Source organism: Balaenoptera ricei, chromosome X, assembly GCF_028023285.1.
Source record: "Balaenoptera ricei isolate mBalRic1 chromosome X, mBalRic1.hap2, whole genome shotgun sequence".
NCBI lineage: Eukaryota > Metazoa > Chordata > Mammalia > Artiodactyla > Balaenopteridae > Balaenoptera > Balaenoptera ricei.
The window spans coordinates 33,679,297-33,695,988 of NC_082660.1; the positions used below are offsets into that span (position 1 = coordinate 33,679,297).

Sequence of the window (16,692 nt, forward strand, 5' to 3'; positions counted from 1 at the left end):
GCTCAGACCTTATGCAAAAATTGACACAGTGCTAAGCAAATAGTTCTTGCTTTTAACCAATAACAAATCCCATAAGAGGAAAAATTAATAAATTGGACATCAAACTAAAATATTTTTCTCCATAAAAGCCCGTGAGAAGACGATAAAGTGGAAAGCTATAAACTGGGAGAAAATGTTTGCAAACCACATATGTGACAAAGGGTTAGTATCTAGAATATATAAAACATACTGAAAACTCACTAATAAAAATACAATTTTTAGAAAATAGGCAAAGAATATGAATAGACATTTCACCAGAGAAAATATACTGATGGTTAATAAGCACATGAAGAGATGTTCAACATCATTAATCTTTTAGAGAAATGCAAAATAAAAACACAAGGAGTTTTCACTACAAACCTATCAGAATGGCTAAAATAAAAAATAGTGACATCAAGTATTAGGAAAGATGTAGAGAAACTGGATCACTCATACATTGCTGGTGGGAATGTAAAAGGGTACAGCCATTCTGGAAAACTGTTTGGTTGTTTCTTATCAAAGTAAACATGCAATTACCCTACCATCCAACAATTACACTCATGGGAATTTATCCCAGAAAAGTAAAAATTTATGTCATACAAAAATATGTGCCTGAATGTTCATAGCAGATTTATTTGTAATAGCCAAAGTCTGAAAACAACCTAGATGCTCTTCAAAGTGTGAATGGTTAAACAAACGGTGTTATATCTATACCACTGTGTAGTATTCAGCAATAGAAAGGAACAAAGCATTGATAAGTACAACAACTTGATTGAATACCCAGGGTATTATTCTGAGTGAAAAAGCCAATCCCCCAGATTTATATACTATATGATTCCATTCATAGAATATTCTTGATGTGACAAAATTACAGAAATGGAGAATAGTAGTATTCAGGGTTAGAGTAGTGGGGGAGGTAGGGATGTCTGTAAAATGTCAACCAGAGGGATACTTGTGGTGATGAAACTTCTTTTTTTAATTTTTATTTTTATTTTTATTTATTTATTTATGGCTGCGTTGGGTCTTTGTTGCTGCGCGCGGGCTTTCTCTAGTTGCGGCGAACGGGGGCTACTCTTCGTTGCGGTGCACGGGCTTCTCATTGCGGTGGCTTCTCTTGTTGCGGAGCACGAGCTCTAGGCACGCGGGTTCAGTAGTTGTGGCGCGCGGGCTTAGTTGCTCTGCGGCATGCGGGATCTTCCCGGACCAGGGATCAAACCCGTGTCCCCTGCATTGGCAGGCGGGTTCTTAACCACTGCGCCACCAGGGAAGTCCGAAACTTCCATATCTTCACTATTTCAATGTAAATATTTTGGATTTTGTGTTGCATTATAGCTTTACAAGATGTTACCATGGGAGATAACTGGGTAACGGGTACTTTCATTTCTTACAACTGCATGTTTATAATTATCTCAAATGTTTTTATAATGGATAAGGATTATATCATATTATAATAAGAGAGAATAATCAGAAGGATAATGATATACACTGTGTTTGGTATCTATAATATCTACTTTTTAAAAGATAAAATATACATAATTTATGTGATTGTTAATAATTAGAGGTAAATAAGCATTTAGAAAAGAGATGTATGTTTTTTTCCTTATGGGAGATAATTGCTATGTCTCGTGTTGATTTTAGTTAACATATATCATGCAGTTTGGCAATGAATAATAAAAATATTATATGCAGAAAAAAATGTTTTTTCAAATTCAATGTTGCTACTTGTGAGTTGGAAAACGTCTTCAAGAACTCAGTGTTTAGTGGCATTTAATGTGTGCTGCTGCCTGACGTAAAGCATACCCAGGTCTCCAGATAATTGTCATGAATGTTTATTAAATTATGTTGGCAGCTGAGCATAATTTCATGTTTTTTGTAAAATTTCCCTTCCTATTATGTCAGATGACCAATTTTCCACACAAATGAGCTCAGGTTCCAATCAGACAGATTTGTAATTACGATTTTTAGCATAAAGCAAGCAGATTTCTAAGCTAATCAGTGAAGCTGCTGATTTTATTGTAAAACACAAAACTATAGCTCTTGTTATGCAAAGATGCCTGGATGCCTGCCCTTCAGAAAAATCTCTATAACCTGAGATTTAGACCTACTTCTACCACTAGAATGTTTCTATGAAGAGAATGAAAATCGAACTAATTAAAATATTTTATATGGTCTGGGCTTGTAAAATGGAACCCAAGGCTCACAGTACCATTTCTCTTTTCTGTCATTTTATACAATTTTCTTAGCTTCAGAAATATAGATAAATATTCTAACAGAGAGAGGACTAATATCTTCTTAGGATTTAGAGAATTTGGGGCTTTTACAATAGGCAGAGTGGTTGATGGATGTAGACATGGATAGATAGAAAGGGAGATAGAGAAATAAGTAAACTGTGAGTGAATGATGAACTTTTGATGACACATTCTTTTCCTTTAGTAAAATTTCCTACAGTGAATTGAAACCTGATGACTACTACTGACATTCAGCATTTCCTCCCCTTCTCTCATCTGATATTCTTTCTTCCTATTTCATTAAGAATATAGAGTCAAATCAGAATCTGATTGTCTGGTTCTTCCATTACATCGACCAGCCTAATTTTATTTTCATCCATGTGCCTTGCCTCTCCTCCCATTACATTGGAAAAGCTCTTTGTGTTCTTATGGCCAGCCCTCTACCTGTTCACTGAATCCCACGCCTACTCAACTATGTGGAGCTCTTCAGCTCTTTCCTATGTCTTCTGTGTAATAATTCTTGTGGGATTATGCCTATCAACATAGGAAGCATGCAGTAATACCTCTTAATGTTAAAAGACATGCCTCTCTTTACCCCTTATCCCTGCCAGGTACTATCCCATTTCTCTGATGCCTCTTTATGGCAAAACAACTTGAAAGGTTGTCTATACTTATGGCCCTCATTTCTTATACATTATCTTTTTTTTTCATTTTTTTTTAATTGAGGTATGGTTGATTTACAATGTTGTGTTAGTTTCAGGTGTACAGCAAAGTGATTCAGATATATAGATATAGATATGGATAGATGGATAGATAGATTCTTTTTCAGATTATTTTCCCTTATAAGTTATTGCAAAAGCTAATCTTACTTTATTCCCCATCATTCTACAGACGATTCTGCTCTTTTGAAGTTCATCAGTAACGTAACATTGCCGGATCTGATCATCTGTGTGCATCCTCATTTTGCTCAACCCATGAGCTCAACTTGATACAGTTGATCTCTCACCATTTTGGGAACAGTTGGCCTCCAGGATTCAATTCTCCCTTGATTCTCCTTCTATCTCTCTAGTAAGGCCTCCTCAGTCTTTTTTGCATGTTTCTCCCCTGTTCCTATCACCTGAATTCACAGAGGCCCAAGGCCCTGTCCTCTCTTTTCATTTCTATCCATACTTGTTCCTGATGAGCTCTCATTCAGTCACAAGTGAATTCAAACAACTTTTAAATTGATAGCCCCAGCCTCAATTTCCCCTTAAATTCAGACTCATATAGCCACCTGCTGTCTCAGTATTCCCACCATGGATGTCTGCAAGGCTCCTCAGACTTCCTTAGGTGCTTTGCTCAAATGACACCTATCAGAGAGGCCTTCCTGGACCACCCTATATTAACATCCACATCACTCTCTAACTCTTTATTGTTTACTTAACAACACCATACATATAATACATTTTATTTATTGTTTGACTTCTCACCCCCAACACATTCTGGAATGCATGATCCAGAAAAACAAGGGATTTATTTTCTTCACTATTTTATCCCTTATTACAATGCATGGCACAGAGTATTTTCTGAATGAATAAGTGAAAGAATAAAATAGTGTACAATCAATGTATACTGTACAAAATGGGATTATCTGGATGGAACTGAAGTAGTACCTTTACCATAGCAAAATCTTGATATGTATATTATATTCATATATATATATATATATATATGCTTCCTTTTTCATATGAGGAAAATCTCACTTAGAAATTTAAATAACCTTCACAGTTTCCCAGAACTAATGAATATCAGAGCATAGATTTGAACTTGTAAATCTCAAATGCTTTACATTATATCATAGAGTATTCTTACAGGTGAAGAGAGAGATTTTACATACACACAAACACAACTTAGCAGTGCAGAGAACAAGGAAGACATGGTAATTGATCAATAAGGGATATTATTTTAATTGAAATTAAGATTAGTTACTTTCTAAGAAAATATTCAATTTCCTGACATTAATTTTTAAAACCTTAGTTATCTTTTCTATTTATAAGGAAAAATGTTATCATAGAATATTAAGACTGGAAGGCATATTAAGATATTCTAAATATTCATGTAAAGCTCAAAACCCTTCTCTTGGTTATCACTGTCAGTGGTTATTAGCCTGTGCTTGAAGGCCTTCAATAACAGAAAACTCTGTCCTTTACTGTGTCTCTGGTCAGGAGGCTCTGATAGTGGACTTTTCACTCATTTTTGACCCAGCAATGGAATGTTTACATTGGAATCAGTATTTCCTTTAAGTTTTATTTGTTTATTTTTTACTAATGTATTCTTAGATTTTTAAAAAAGCAAACATAGAACTTTAACTTACAGGTGCTTAGTTCCTGATGTAAAACTTACCTTAGCAATCATATTTGTGTTGAATAACCCCAAAAATCTACTTTAAAAGCATTATATGTCTCAAGCTGAACATTTTTTTCTAAGAAGCAAGGATTTGTATCTATTCCCCAATGACCTATACGAGTAAATGTGACCTTCTACTTAGTGCTCACTTTTTGTACACTGGTTCTTTTAATGGTGTCTTCTTTGGACAAGTTCTTTATTAAATCTCAGACATTAGCTAGCTCTATAAAAGATGGAAGAGTAAAGCAGCAGCAGTCTCTAATCCTTCATGAAGGAAATTCCATCCCTGAAATGCCCTTCTTGCTCTTCAATAGATGCTTCCATTCAATACATGCACCTCAGTCAGCAAGATACAGGTTGGAAGGGAAGACTGCTTCGTCCCTAGCTTTTCCATGATCATAGCAGCCAAATGGCAGTCAGAGTCAAATTTCTCTATCTGTCCTGTTTTGAGAGCCTGGAATTAGAAATTCTCTAAGCAAGTTCAGTGGCACCCCTTGCCTCAGCCTCTGAGATAACATAGAAGGAAAGATAATTTCATGTATCAGTTTGCTAGGGCTGCAATAATAAAATACCAGTCTGGGTGGATTAAACAAAATAAATTTATTTTTTCATAGTTCTGGGGGCTGGAAGTTCAAAATCAAGGGACCGAGATATTTGATTTCTTCTGAGGTGTCTCTATTGGGCTTGTAGCTGGCTGCCTTCTCACTGTGCCCTCACATGGTCTTTCCTTTGTATGTGGGCATCCTTGGTGTGTGTCTGTGTGTCAGAATTTCCTTTTTTTATAAGGACACCAGTCAGACTGGATTAGAGCCCACCTTAACAGTCTTATTTTAATTTAACCACCTCTTTAAAGGCCCCCAACTTCAAATACAGTCACATTTGAGACACTGGCAATTAGAACTTCAACATATGAGTTGGGGAGGGGGGCATAATTCAGCCTTTAATATCTCTGAAGAACCAATGAAAGGACTCTTCTCCAAACTACCACATTAACAATTCTGTTCTATTTTTTAGTGATAATTTAAATTAAATCAGTTATTGAAAATATAAAGTATTCAAGTAGATAGTGCACACATTTCATGTGTGAAAGTGGTTGATGAAAAGTCACATTCTTGATGACTTGATGTTTTAAAAATAAAAGCTTGCTTTCTTATTTAAAATAAACCACTATAGCAGCAACATGGATGGACCTAGAGATTCTTGTACTAAGTGAAGTAAGTCAGACAGAGAAGGACAAATATTATATGATATCACTTATATGTGGAATCTAAAAAAATAGTACAAATGAACTTATTTACAAAACAGAAAGAGACTCACAGACATAGAAAACAAACTTATGGTTACCAAGGGGAAGATGGGGGAGGGATAAATTGGGAGTAGGGGATTAACAGATGCACACTACCATATATTAAATAGATAAACAACAAGGTCCTACTGTATAGCACAGGGAACTATAATCAATATGTTGTAGTAAACTAACGGGATAGAATCAAAGAAAAGAATATAGATATATACACATATATATGTATAACTGAATCACTTTGCTGTACACCTGAAACACAATATTGTAGATCAACTATATTTCAATTAAAAAAAAACAGACATTTGAAAAAAGTATAAATAAATAAATTAATTAAAGAAACCACTATAACAAAAATAATAGCATCACTTAGGGAGCTAGAATGTTTAGGTATCTATTTGATTTCCTGACATGGGCTATTTCTAATTCCATGCTAAATATTAGAAATTATGCTGTGGGGAGCAGTAGTGTAATACCACTAAAGTGATTAAAAATTAATCTCCCCAAATGAAATATTTTCATTACTAAGATGAGTATTATGCTCACTTTACGCTCTTGAGAAGATTTTCTTCTAAGAAGGCAAGTAACCTCATACCATTAAAGTATTGTACAATTTCTATATTTCAAATTGGAGATCAGTGCATAAATATTTCTATTACGTTTAATCAAAAGAGCAGTCAAAATAGCAGTATTAGAATACACTGAATAAAATTTGAATGTTAAGTGCAGCTAGGCCACAGCAGATTTCAAAAGCAAAGCAACAATAATAATAATACAATGAATGCCACTCTTTTTAATATTTCTCAGATGCTAAACATGACGTATTATCAGGGTCTCAAAATTATATAAATAATGTATACTTCTCTCATAAAATATATAAGTACCTAAAATCAGTTATGTAAAATAAAATGTGCATATTTCCCCCTAGATGCTTATTAGGATTTTGAATCCCCGAATGGTAACTGTAATAGAAAAAAGTAAATACATCTGTAGTTACTTTGTGTACTTACTATATGGAAATGGAGTAAAACAGAAAAAGATAAGCTTAGAAAATGTTTTGAGTTTAGAATATGTTTTATTAGATTGTTTAACCTAATAGATGTAGTACTCATCACACAAGCTAGATTTCCCAGTCAGAAGATAGAAACAACTGACGTGGTTTCTCCCAGCTTCCTGCTAAACACATATGAAGATGCTGAAATGAGCCTCCAGCAACACTGAAAACTAACACTGGCTGAAAACCTATTCCAAGAACCTAGAAGCACTTAATATAATGCTCAAATGAGAAAAATAAAGGCCATATCCTTGCTCTTGAATAGATCGTGAATTGACAAAAATGTCAGTGATCCCTAAAGCGTAAATGTGGGGCAGTCCCATTAAAAGAACTGTTTGCCAGGCCATCCCCTTCTTGGAGCTAACTGTTCATTCCAAATTTAGAAAAATTCTTTTAAAAAAATGAGCTGGAGGAGGAGACAGTTCTAGTAGAAAATAAAGCATCTATAATTAAAACAGTGTGGTACTTACACATGAAGAGAAATCTAGGGACTCCAGAAAAAGGCCAAAATATATAAGGAAATGCCATGTAGGTGGCATTTCAAATCATTGAACTTTTAAATAAGTGTTTTTTGGATAATTAGTCTCATATAGAAAATCAACAACATTGGATACATTCTTCATTCCTTACATATGGATAAATTACAAGTGGATTGAGTATTTAACTATAAGGATGAAAATATATAGATATTAGAAGAAAACATAGGTTAGATTCTTTATAAGATAGAAGTGTGGACGGCTTTTCTGTCTCTACTCAAAGTGTTGCAAAGGACAATGGGAAAACCGCAGGAAATATAAATTATTTGTGAGACACGAAATGAATTTGATAAATTCTCAAAGTTCTTTTCATTGCTAAGTTTCAGTGATTTCTTGGAAGTTTATTAACATTGCAGTGACTTACTATTCAAACATGTAATAATAGTTAAAGAAATGTATGGTGAATTCAATAGGGAACTATAGTTCTATTTGTAGACTGGTAAAAAGTTACAGCCACAAATAACCTACTAGATTTTAATTAAATGGGCTTATTGGTTATAGCATTATCTTTCATTTCAAATATTATAAGAAAGCATGATGTTAGCAATGAAGTACCCTTTTGTATCTTTGTCTTGACTCCTTACACCATCTAAATGTCTGGGTTTATTTTTAGTTATAATATAATCTATTTTTAGTGGTAATATACTTTTGTAAGGTTAAATGATCATTTCTAAACTTTTCCTTGGAGATGCAATGTATGGTTTATTTGACTCAGCTCTGCTTTTTTTATCATATTCCAGCTCTTTATCCTATTTTATTTTGGCTCTTACTGTTTTTACTTATTTGAATGCAGCAATTCGTTGAAAATACAGAACTCATAAAGGCAAAGTTGAAGATAGAAATTTTTCAGATATCTTGGTAAACAACATGATCTTTCATTGGGACTTTGGGCAAGTTGTTTAACCAAATTGTCTCAATATCTCCATCTCTAAAATGAGAAACATAATAACTCTTGTTTATGGTGATTTTCTGAGAATGAAATGAGATATTGTGTGAAAAATACTTAGCACAGAGCCTGGCATAGAGTCAGTAGTGAATAAATATTAACTAGTAATCATATTAATTACTAGTTATTGTTAAGTGTGACAATACACCTTAGAAAATTTTCATTTCCTGAAGGAATAAACTTTAAAATTTGAAAATTTATAAGAATTTTGAGTTGGGATATTTTGCAGAGGGGCCATTTTCTATTTTCTTTCTTGATGTTCTTTTTTTTTTTTTTTTTTTTTTTTAATGTCTGAAACATTTATATTAACATATTTCCATACATATTTCCATACAAATACAAATATAAGATTTTTAGAAATTTCATGTAATGTCTGAAACATTTATATTAACATGTTTCCATACAAATAACCCAATGAAAGTTTAGTATTAGTTGTTTTGTTTGTTTTTTTATACTGCAGGTTCTTATTAGGCATCAGTTTTATACACATCAGTGTATACATGTCAATCCCAATCGCCCAATTCAGCACACCACCATCCCCACCCCACCGCAGTTTTCCCCCCTTGGTGTCCATATGTCCATTCTCTACATCTGTGTCTCAACTTCTGCCCTGCAAACTGGCTCATCTGTACCATTTTTCTAGGTTCCGCATACATGCATTAATATACGATATTTGTTTTTCTCTTTCTGACTTACTTCACTCTGTATGACAGTCTCTAGATCCATCCACGTCTCAACAAATGACTCAATTTCGTTCCTTTTTATGGCTGAGTAATATTCCATTGTATATATGTACCACATCTTCTTTATCCATTCATCTGTTGATGGGCATTTAGGTTGCTTCCATGACCTGGCTATTGTAAATAGTGCTGCAATGAACATTCGGGTGCATGTGTCTTTTTGAATCACGGTTTTCTCTGGGTATATGCCCAGTAGTGGGATTGCTGGGTCATATGGTAATTCTATTTTTAGTTTTTTAAGGAACCTCCATATTGTTCTCCATAGTGGCTGTATCAATTTACATTCCCACCAACAGTGCAAGAGGGTTCCCTTTTCACCACACCCTCTCCAGCATTTGTTGTTTGTAGATTTTCTGATGATGTCCATTCTAACAGGAGTGAGGTGGTACCTCATTGTAGTTTTGATTTGCATTTCTCTAATAATTAGTGATGTTGAGCATCTTTTCATGTGCTTCGTGGCCATCTGTATGTCTTCTTTGGAGAAATGTCTATTTAGGTCTTCTGCCCATTTTTGGATTGGGGTGTTTGTTTCTTTGATATTGAGCTGAATGAGCTGTTTATATATTTTGGAGATTAATCCTTTGTCGGTTGATTCATTTGCAAATATTTTCTCCCATTCTGAGGGTTGTCTTTTCGTCTTGTTTATGGTTTCCTTTGCTGTGCAAAAGCTTTGAAGTTTCATTAGGTCCCACTTGTTTATTTTTGTTTTTATTTCCATTACTCTAGGAGGTGGATCAAAAAAGATCTTGCTGTGATTTATGTCAAAGAGTGTTCTTCCTATGTTTTCCTCTAAGAGTTTTATAGTGTCCAGTCTTATATTTAGGTCTCTAATCCATTTTGAGTTTATTTTTGTGTATGGTGTTAGGGAGTATTCTAATTTCATTCTTTTACATGTAGCTGTCCAGTTTTCCCAGCACCACTTATTGAAGAGACTGTCTTTTCTCCATTGTATATCTTTGCCTCCTTTGTCATAGATTAGTTGACCATAGGTGCGTGGGTTAATGTCTGGGCTTTCTATCTTGTTCCATTGATCTATGTTTCTGTTTTTGTGCCAGTACCATATTGTCTTGATTACTGTAGCTTTGTAGTATAGTCTGAAGTCAGGGAGTCTGATTCCTCCAGCTCCATTTTTTTGCCTCAAGACTGCTTTGCCTATTCGGGGTCTTTTGTGTCTCCATACAAATTTTAAGATGATTTGTTCTAGCTCCGTAAAAAATGCCATTGGTAATTTGATAGGGATTGCATTGAATCTGTAGATTGCTTTGGGTAGTATACTCATTTTCACAATGTTGATTCTTCCAATCCAAGAACATGGTATATCTCTCCATCTGTTGGTATCATCTTTAATTTCTTTCATCAGTGTCTTATAGTTTTCTGCATACAGGTCTTTTGTCTCCCTAGGTAGGTTTATTCCTAGGTATTTTATTCTTTTTGTTGCAATGGTAAATGGGAGTGTTTCCATAATTTCTCTTTCAGATTTTTCATCATTAGTGTATAGGAATGCAAGAGATTTCTGTGCATTAATTTTGTATCCTGCAACTTTACCATATTCATTAATTAGCTCTAGCAGTTTTCTGGTGGCAGTTTTAGGATTCTCTATGTATAGTATCATGTCATCCGCAAACAGTGACAGTTTTACTTCTTCTTTTCCAATTTGTATTCCTTTTATTTCTTTTTCTTCTCTGATTGCCGTGGCTAGGACTTCCAAAACTATGTTGAATAATAGTGGTGAGAGTGGACATCCTTGTCTCGTTCCTGATCTTAGAGGAAATGCTTTCAGTTTTTCACCATTGAGAATGATGTTTGCTGTGGGTTTGTCATATATGGCCTTTATTATGTTGAGGTAGGTTCCCTCTATGCCCACTTTCTGGAGAGTTTTTATCAGAAATGGGTGTTGAATTTTGTCAAAAGCTTTTTCTGCATCTATTGAGATGATCATATGGTTTTTATTCTTCAATTTGTTAATATGGTGTATCACATTGATTGATTTGCGTATATTGAAGAATCCTTGCATCCCTGGGATAAATCCCACTTGATCGTGGTGTATGATCCTTTTAATGTGTTGTTGGATTCTGTTTGCTAGTATTTTGTTGAGGATTTTTGCATCTATATTCATCAGTGATATTGGTCTGTAATTTTCTTTTTTTGTAGTGTCTTTGTCTGGTTTTGGTATCAGGGTGATGGTGGCCTCATAGAATGAGTTTGGGAGTGTTCCTTCCTCTGCAATTTTTTGGAAGAGTTTGAGAAGGATGGGTGTTAGCTCTTCTCTAAATGTTTGATAGAATTCACCTGGGAAGCCATCTGGTCCTGGACTTTTGTTTGTTGGAAGATTTTTAATCACAGTTTCAATTTCATTACTTGTGATTGGTCTGTTCATATTTTCTATTTCTTCCTGGTTCAGTCTTGGAAGGTTATACCTTTCTAAGAATTTGTCCATTTCTTCCAGGTTGTCCATTTTATTGGCATAAAGTTGCTTGTAGTAGTCTCTTAGGATGCTTTGTATTTCTGCAGTGTCTGTTGTAACTTCTCCTTTTTCATTTCTGATTTTATTGATTTGAGTCCTCTCCCTCTTTTTCTTGATGAGTCTGGCTAATGGCTTATCAATTTTGTTTATCTTCTCAAAGAACCAACTTTTAGTTTTATTGATCTTTGCTATTGTTTTCTTTGTTTCTATTTCATTTATTTCTGCTCTGATCTTTATGATTTCTTTCCTTCTGCTAACTTTGGGTTTTGTTTGTTCTTCTTTCTCTAGTTTCTTTAAGTGTAAGGTTAGATTGTTTACTTGAGCTTTTTCTTGTTTCTTTAGGTAGGCTTGTATAGCTATAAACTTCCCTCTTAGAACTGCTTTTGCTGCATCCCATAGGTTTTGGGTCGTCGTGTTTTCATTGTCATTTGTCTCTAGGTATTTTTTGATTTCCTCTTTGATTTCTTCAGTGATCTCTTGGTTATTTAGTAACGTATTGTTTAGCCTCCATGTGTTTGTCCTTTTTACGTTTTTTTCCCTGTAATTCATTTCTAATCTCATAGCGTTGTGGTCAGAAAAGATGCTTGATATGATTTCAATTTTCTTAAATTTACTGAGGCTTGATTTGTGACCCAAGATGTGATCTATCTTGGAGAATGTTCCGTGCACACTTGAGAAGAACGTGTAATCTGCTGTTTTTGGATGGAATGTCCGATATATATCAATTAAATCTATCTGGTCTATTGTGTCATTTAAAGCTTCTGTTTCCTTATTTATTTTCATTTTGGATGATCTGTCCATTGGTGTAAGTGAGGTGTTAAAGTCCCCCACTATTATTGTGTTACTGTCGATTTCCTCTTTTATAGCTGTTAGCAGTTGCCTTATGTATTGAGGTGCTCCTATGTTGGGTGCATATATATTTATAATTGTTATATCTTCTTCTTGGATTGATCCCTGGATCATTATGTAGTGTCCTTCCTTGTCTCTTGTAACATTCTTTAATTTAAAGTCTATTTTATCTGATATGAGTATAGCTACTCCAGCTTTCTTTTGATTTCCATTTGCATGGAATATCTTTTTCCATCCCCTCACTTTCAGTCTGTATGTGTCCCTAGGTCTAAAGTGGGTCTCTTGTAGACAGCATATATATGGGTCTTGTTTTTGTATCCATTCAGCCAGTCTATGTCTTTTGGTTGGGGCATTTAATCCATTCACGTTTAAGGTAATTATCGATATGTATGTTCCTATGACCATTTTCTTAATTGTTTTGGGTTTGTTTTTGTAGGTCCTTTTCTTCTCTTGTGTTTCCCACTTAGAGAAGTTCCTTTAGCATTTGTTGTAGAGCTGGTTTGGTGGTGCTGAATTCTCTTAGCTTTTGCTTGTCTGTAAAGCTTTTGATTTCTCCATCAAATCTAAATGAGATCCTTGCCGGGTAGAGTAATCTTGGTTGTAGGTTCTTCCCTTTCATCACTTTAAGTATATCATGCCACTCCCTTCTGGCTTGCAGAGTTTCTGCTGAGAAATCAGCTGTTAACCTTATGGGAGTTCCCTTGTATGTTATTTGTCGTTTTTCCCTTGCTGCTTTCAATAATTTTTCTTTGTCTTTAATTTTTGCCACTTTGATTACTATGTGTCTCGGCGTGTTTCTCCTTGGGTTTATCCTGTATGGGACTCTCTGTGCTTCCTGGACTTGATTAATTATTTCCTTTCCCATGTTAGGGAAGTTTTCGACTATAATCTCTTCAAATATTTTCTCTGGTCCTTTCTCTCTCTCTTCTCCTTCTGGGACCCCTATAATGCGAATGTTGTTGCGTTTAATGTTGTCCCAGAGGTCTCTTAGGCTGTCTTCATTTCTTTTCATTCTTTTTTCTTTAGTCTGTTCCGCAGCAGTGAATTCCATCATTCTGTCTTCCAGGTCACTTATCCGTTCTTCTGCCTCAGTTATTCTGCTATTGATTCCTTCTAGTGTAGTTTTCATTTCAGTTATTGTATTGGTCATCTCTGTTTGTTTGTTCTTTAATTCTTCTAGGTCTTTGTTAATCATTTCTTGCATCTTCTCAATCTTTGCCTCCATTCTTATTCCAAGGTCCTGGATCATCTTCACTATCATTATTCTGAATTCTTTTTCTGGAAGGTTGCCTATCTCCACTTCATTTAATTGTTTTTCTGGGGTTTTTTCTTGTTCCTTCATCTGGTACATAGCCCTCTGCCTTTTCATCTTCTCTATCTTTCTGTAACTGTGGTTTTTGGTCCACAGGCTGCAGGATTATAGTTTTTCTTGCTTCTGTTGTCTGCCCTCTGGTGGTTGAGGCTATCTAAGAGGCTTGATGGGAGGCTCTGGTGGTGGGTAGAGCTGACTGTTGCTGTGCTGCTGGTGTTGGGGGGTCTCCTGCAGAGGCGAGTGGTGGCTCTGTTTCACCGTGGGGATAAGGACACTGGCAGCAGAGGTTCTGGGAAGTTCTCCTTGGCGTGAGCCCTCCCAGAGTCTGCCATTAACCCCACCAAAGAGCACGGGTAGCTTTCTTGATGTTCTTAATAGTTTAGTACAGTATTCTCATCTGAGACAAAATGACTTAGAATATCATCAATCTTATAACAAAGAATTTTAAAAAAACAATATAGTCAATAATCCCTCATTTTCTTGTAAAGAGTGTTACTCTTCAAAATAAAGGAAGACACCGATCACTTGGAAATCTTCACTGTTATAAATGGCTAGAAGCTCACTACTCTTCCAACCTCTCAATACTTGTCCAATAGATAGAGGGTTTTTTTCTAAGTATGGTCTCATGATCACCTGCTTCTGGATCTCATGAGCTGCTACGTAAATATGCAGCTTTGAGGTCCCAGCCCAGACTGAACAAATCAGAATCTCTGTAGTTGGGCCTTAGCAAACTCCATGTCTAACAGGTTTTTCGCAGGTGGTACTTATTCAAAGCAAAGGTTGAAAAATTCTAATCCTCTAGAACACAAGAAATTGCTGTCTGTTTTTCTGTCTTCTGATTTTTACAACCTCTGAAGTGGATGCCCCTTTCTTTCACAGATAAGCTTTGGTTTCCTTCGTGAATCAGTTAAAGAAATGAACAGTTTACTGGTAGCAATTCTGGGGCTCCAAGCAGAAACATGGAGCTGTTATGGTCTAGAACAAAAATATGCAAAGAAATGAAAGGGTCAGAAATTGCTGTACTTTGCCTTATGCAAAATGTGGTAAGACTTGAAAAGATCCATGGGTTTTATGGGTTTTTTATCACTCTGGGAAACTCAAGCCATCACTATCAACATTTCTTCAATTCTTCCAGCCTCTTCAGGAGAACCTTCTTGGCTCAGGATAAAATGTGTTTTTTAAAGAATTTTGGTGACATTTGAGGAAAATTAGTGAAGCCAGTGAAGTGCACTTATAATTTAGCATAATGTGTTTTTTTGTTCAGGAGTGATTTTGAAAAATTTAGGTGATCAGTAAGGAGAGGTTACTTTCTGTGGTTAAAATTATTATATTCTAAAAACGTTTACCACATTAAAGCTTATTTTTGTGTGTTTTTTTTTTTTTTTTACAGGAATTGCATTGCCTCCTAAAGGGACTGTAGATATCCAGGTGTTACTTATGCCCCAGGTTATGAAATTACAAAAAACAATGGTCATTGTTCAAATGAAGAAGGCAAGTGGAGAAGGGTGGCCTATTGACAATTTTAAAGAATTGCGCACAGAGGTGAAAAGGTAACATTTACATAGCACATTGAAGGAACATGATTTCATTTTGGCTGGCATTGATATGATCGGTTTCTTTTATATGTTATGCAATGTAAAGTTCATGAAGTGTTGAAATTTACATGGTCAGAGGGGGAAAATATATTTGATATATGGGGATTGTATATATCATTGCTGATTTGAATTTCAGAGTGAGGAACAAGTCAATCTAAGTATCGTATCAGTGAATCATAGATACATGCAAAGGGACTCCTTTTTGAGTCTGTATCTAGAGAACAACCTGGAACAGCTTGTCTGGGCAAAGCATAGGACTTCTGATGCTCGCATTCACCAAGTGATGGCCCTGTGCCCGGTATATGACGTCCTGATGAAATACTGCCATGACTAGGGTGTGCTGTCGTTGCCAGAATGCAGGTTACTTGTCCCCTCTTTGCTTAGCTGAAATTTAAGCAGACTCCAGTGATGATGCAAAATTTAAATGTTTTCTCTGCTTTTATAATTTTAATTAAATAATTGTCTAGAAACCTTAATTAAAAAGAAATTCTTACTTTGTCCTATATGTGCATATTTCTTCTTCACTTTCAAAAAATTCTTTCCTGCGGCCTCAGTGTCCATTCTGCCATGTTTTTCACCACTCCTGCAATCAAGACTGCCGACGTGATCTGGGTAAAATGAAAATGAGGAGGCCCTTGTTCAAAAAGTGTTAAGAATTTCAAGACATTAAACAAACATGAGCAATTCCAAGTGTGGAGTTCTTGCATACGTCACATGCCCATGAAGCTGGTCCTGCCTGTCGTGTCATATGTTCCATTTTTCATAAGAAAAGCCTGTTTTCAACAACGACCAGAATCATTTTCTAGTATTGCTGTTCTGATGGTGTATGATGGACGTAGAATAATTTTACAAATGCCCTTTTTCTTTTAACTGGTAGCCTCCAAAAGTAAATTCCTGATAACTTTCTGAAGTCCTGTACTTAATGGCATTTTTTGTGTTTTGTGCTTTGCCCATCCAGTTTAGAATATAACCCATGGAAACTGTATTACCTCTGATTAATCACAGTTTAGTCACATCAGTAAATACCAATACAGTCGTCCCTCAGAATCCATGGGGTATCGATTCCAGGACCCCTGCAGATACCAATATCCATGGTTGCTCAAGTCCATTATATAAAATGGCATAGTATTTGCATATAACCTATGCACATCCTCCCATATACTTTAAATCACCTCTACATTACTTATAATTCCTAATATAATGTAAGTGCTATGTAAATATAAGTTTTGCTTTTTGGAACTTTCTGGAATTTCTTTTTTTTTTTT

General features: G+C 35.3%; 1 protein-coding gene across 1 annotated transcript in view; it reads left to right on the plus strand.

Moving 5' to 3' along the window:
- CFAP47 (cilia and flagella associated protein 47) overlaps positions 1 to 16,692 on the plus strand; it is a 487,004-nt gene that overhangs the window by 401,825 nt on the left and 68,487 nt on the right. The window contains 2 exon segments of the mRNA XM_059910362.1: positions 15,223 to 15,382; positions 16,433 to 16,521. Coding sequence (XP_059766345.1) covers positions 15,223 to 15,382; positions 16,433 to 16,521 — 249 coding nt within the window.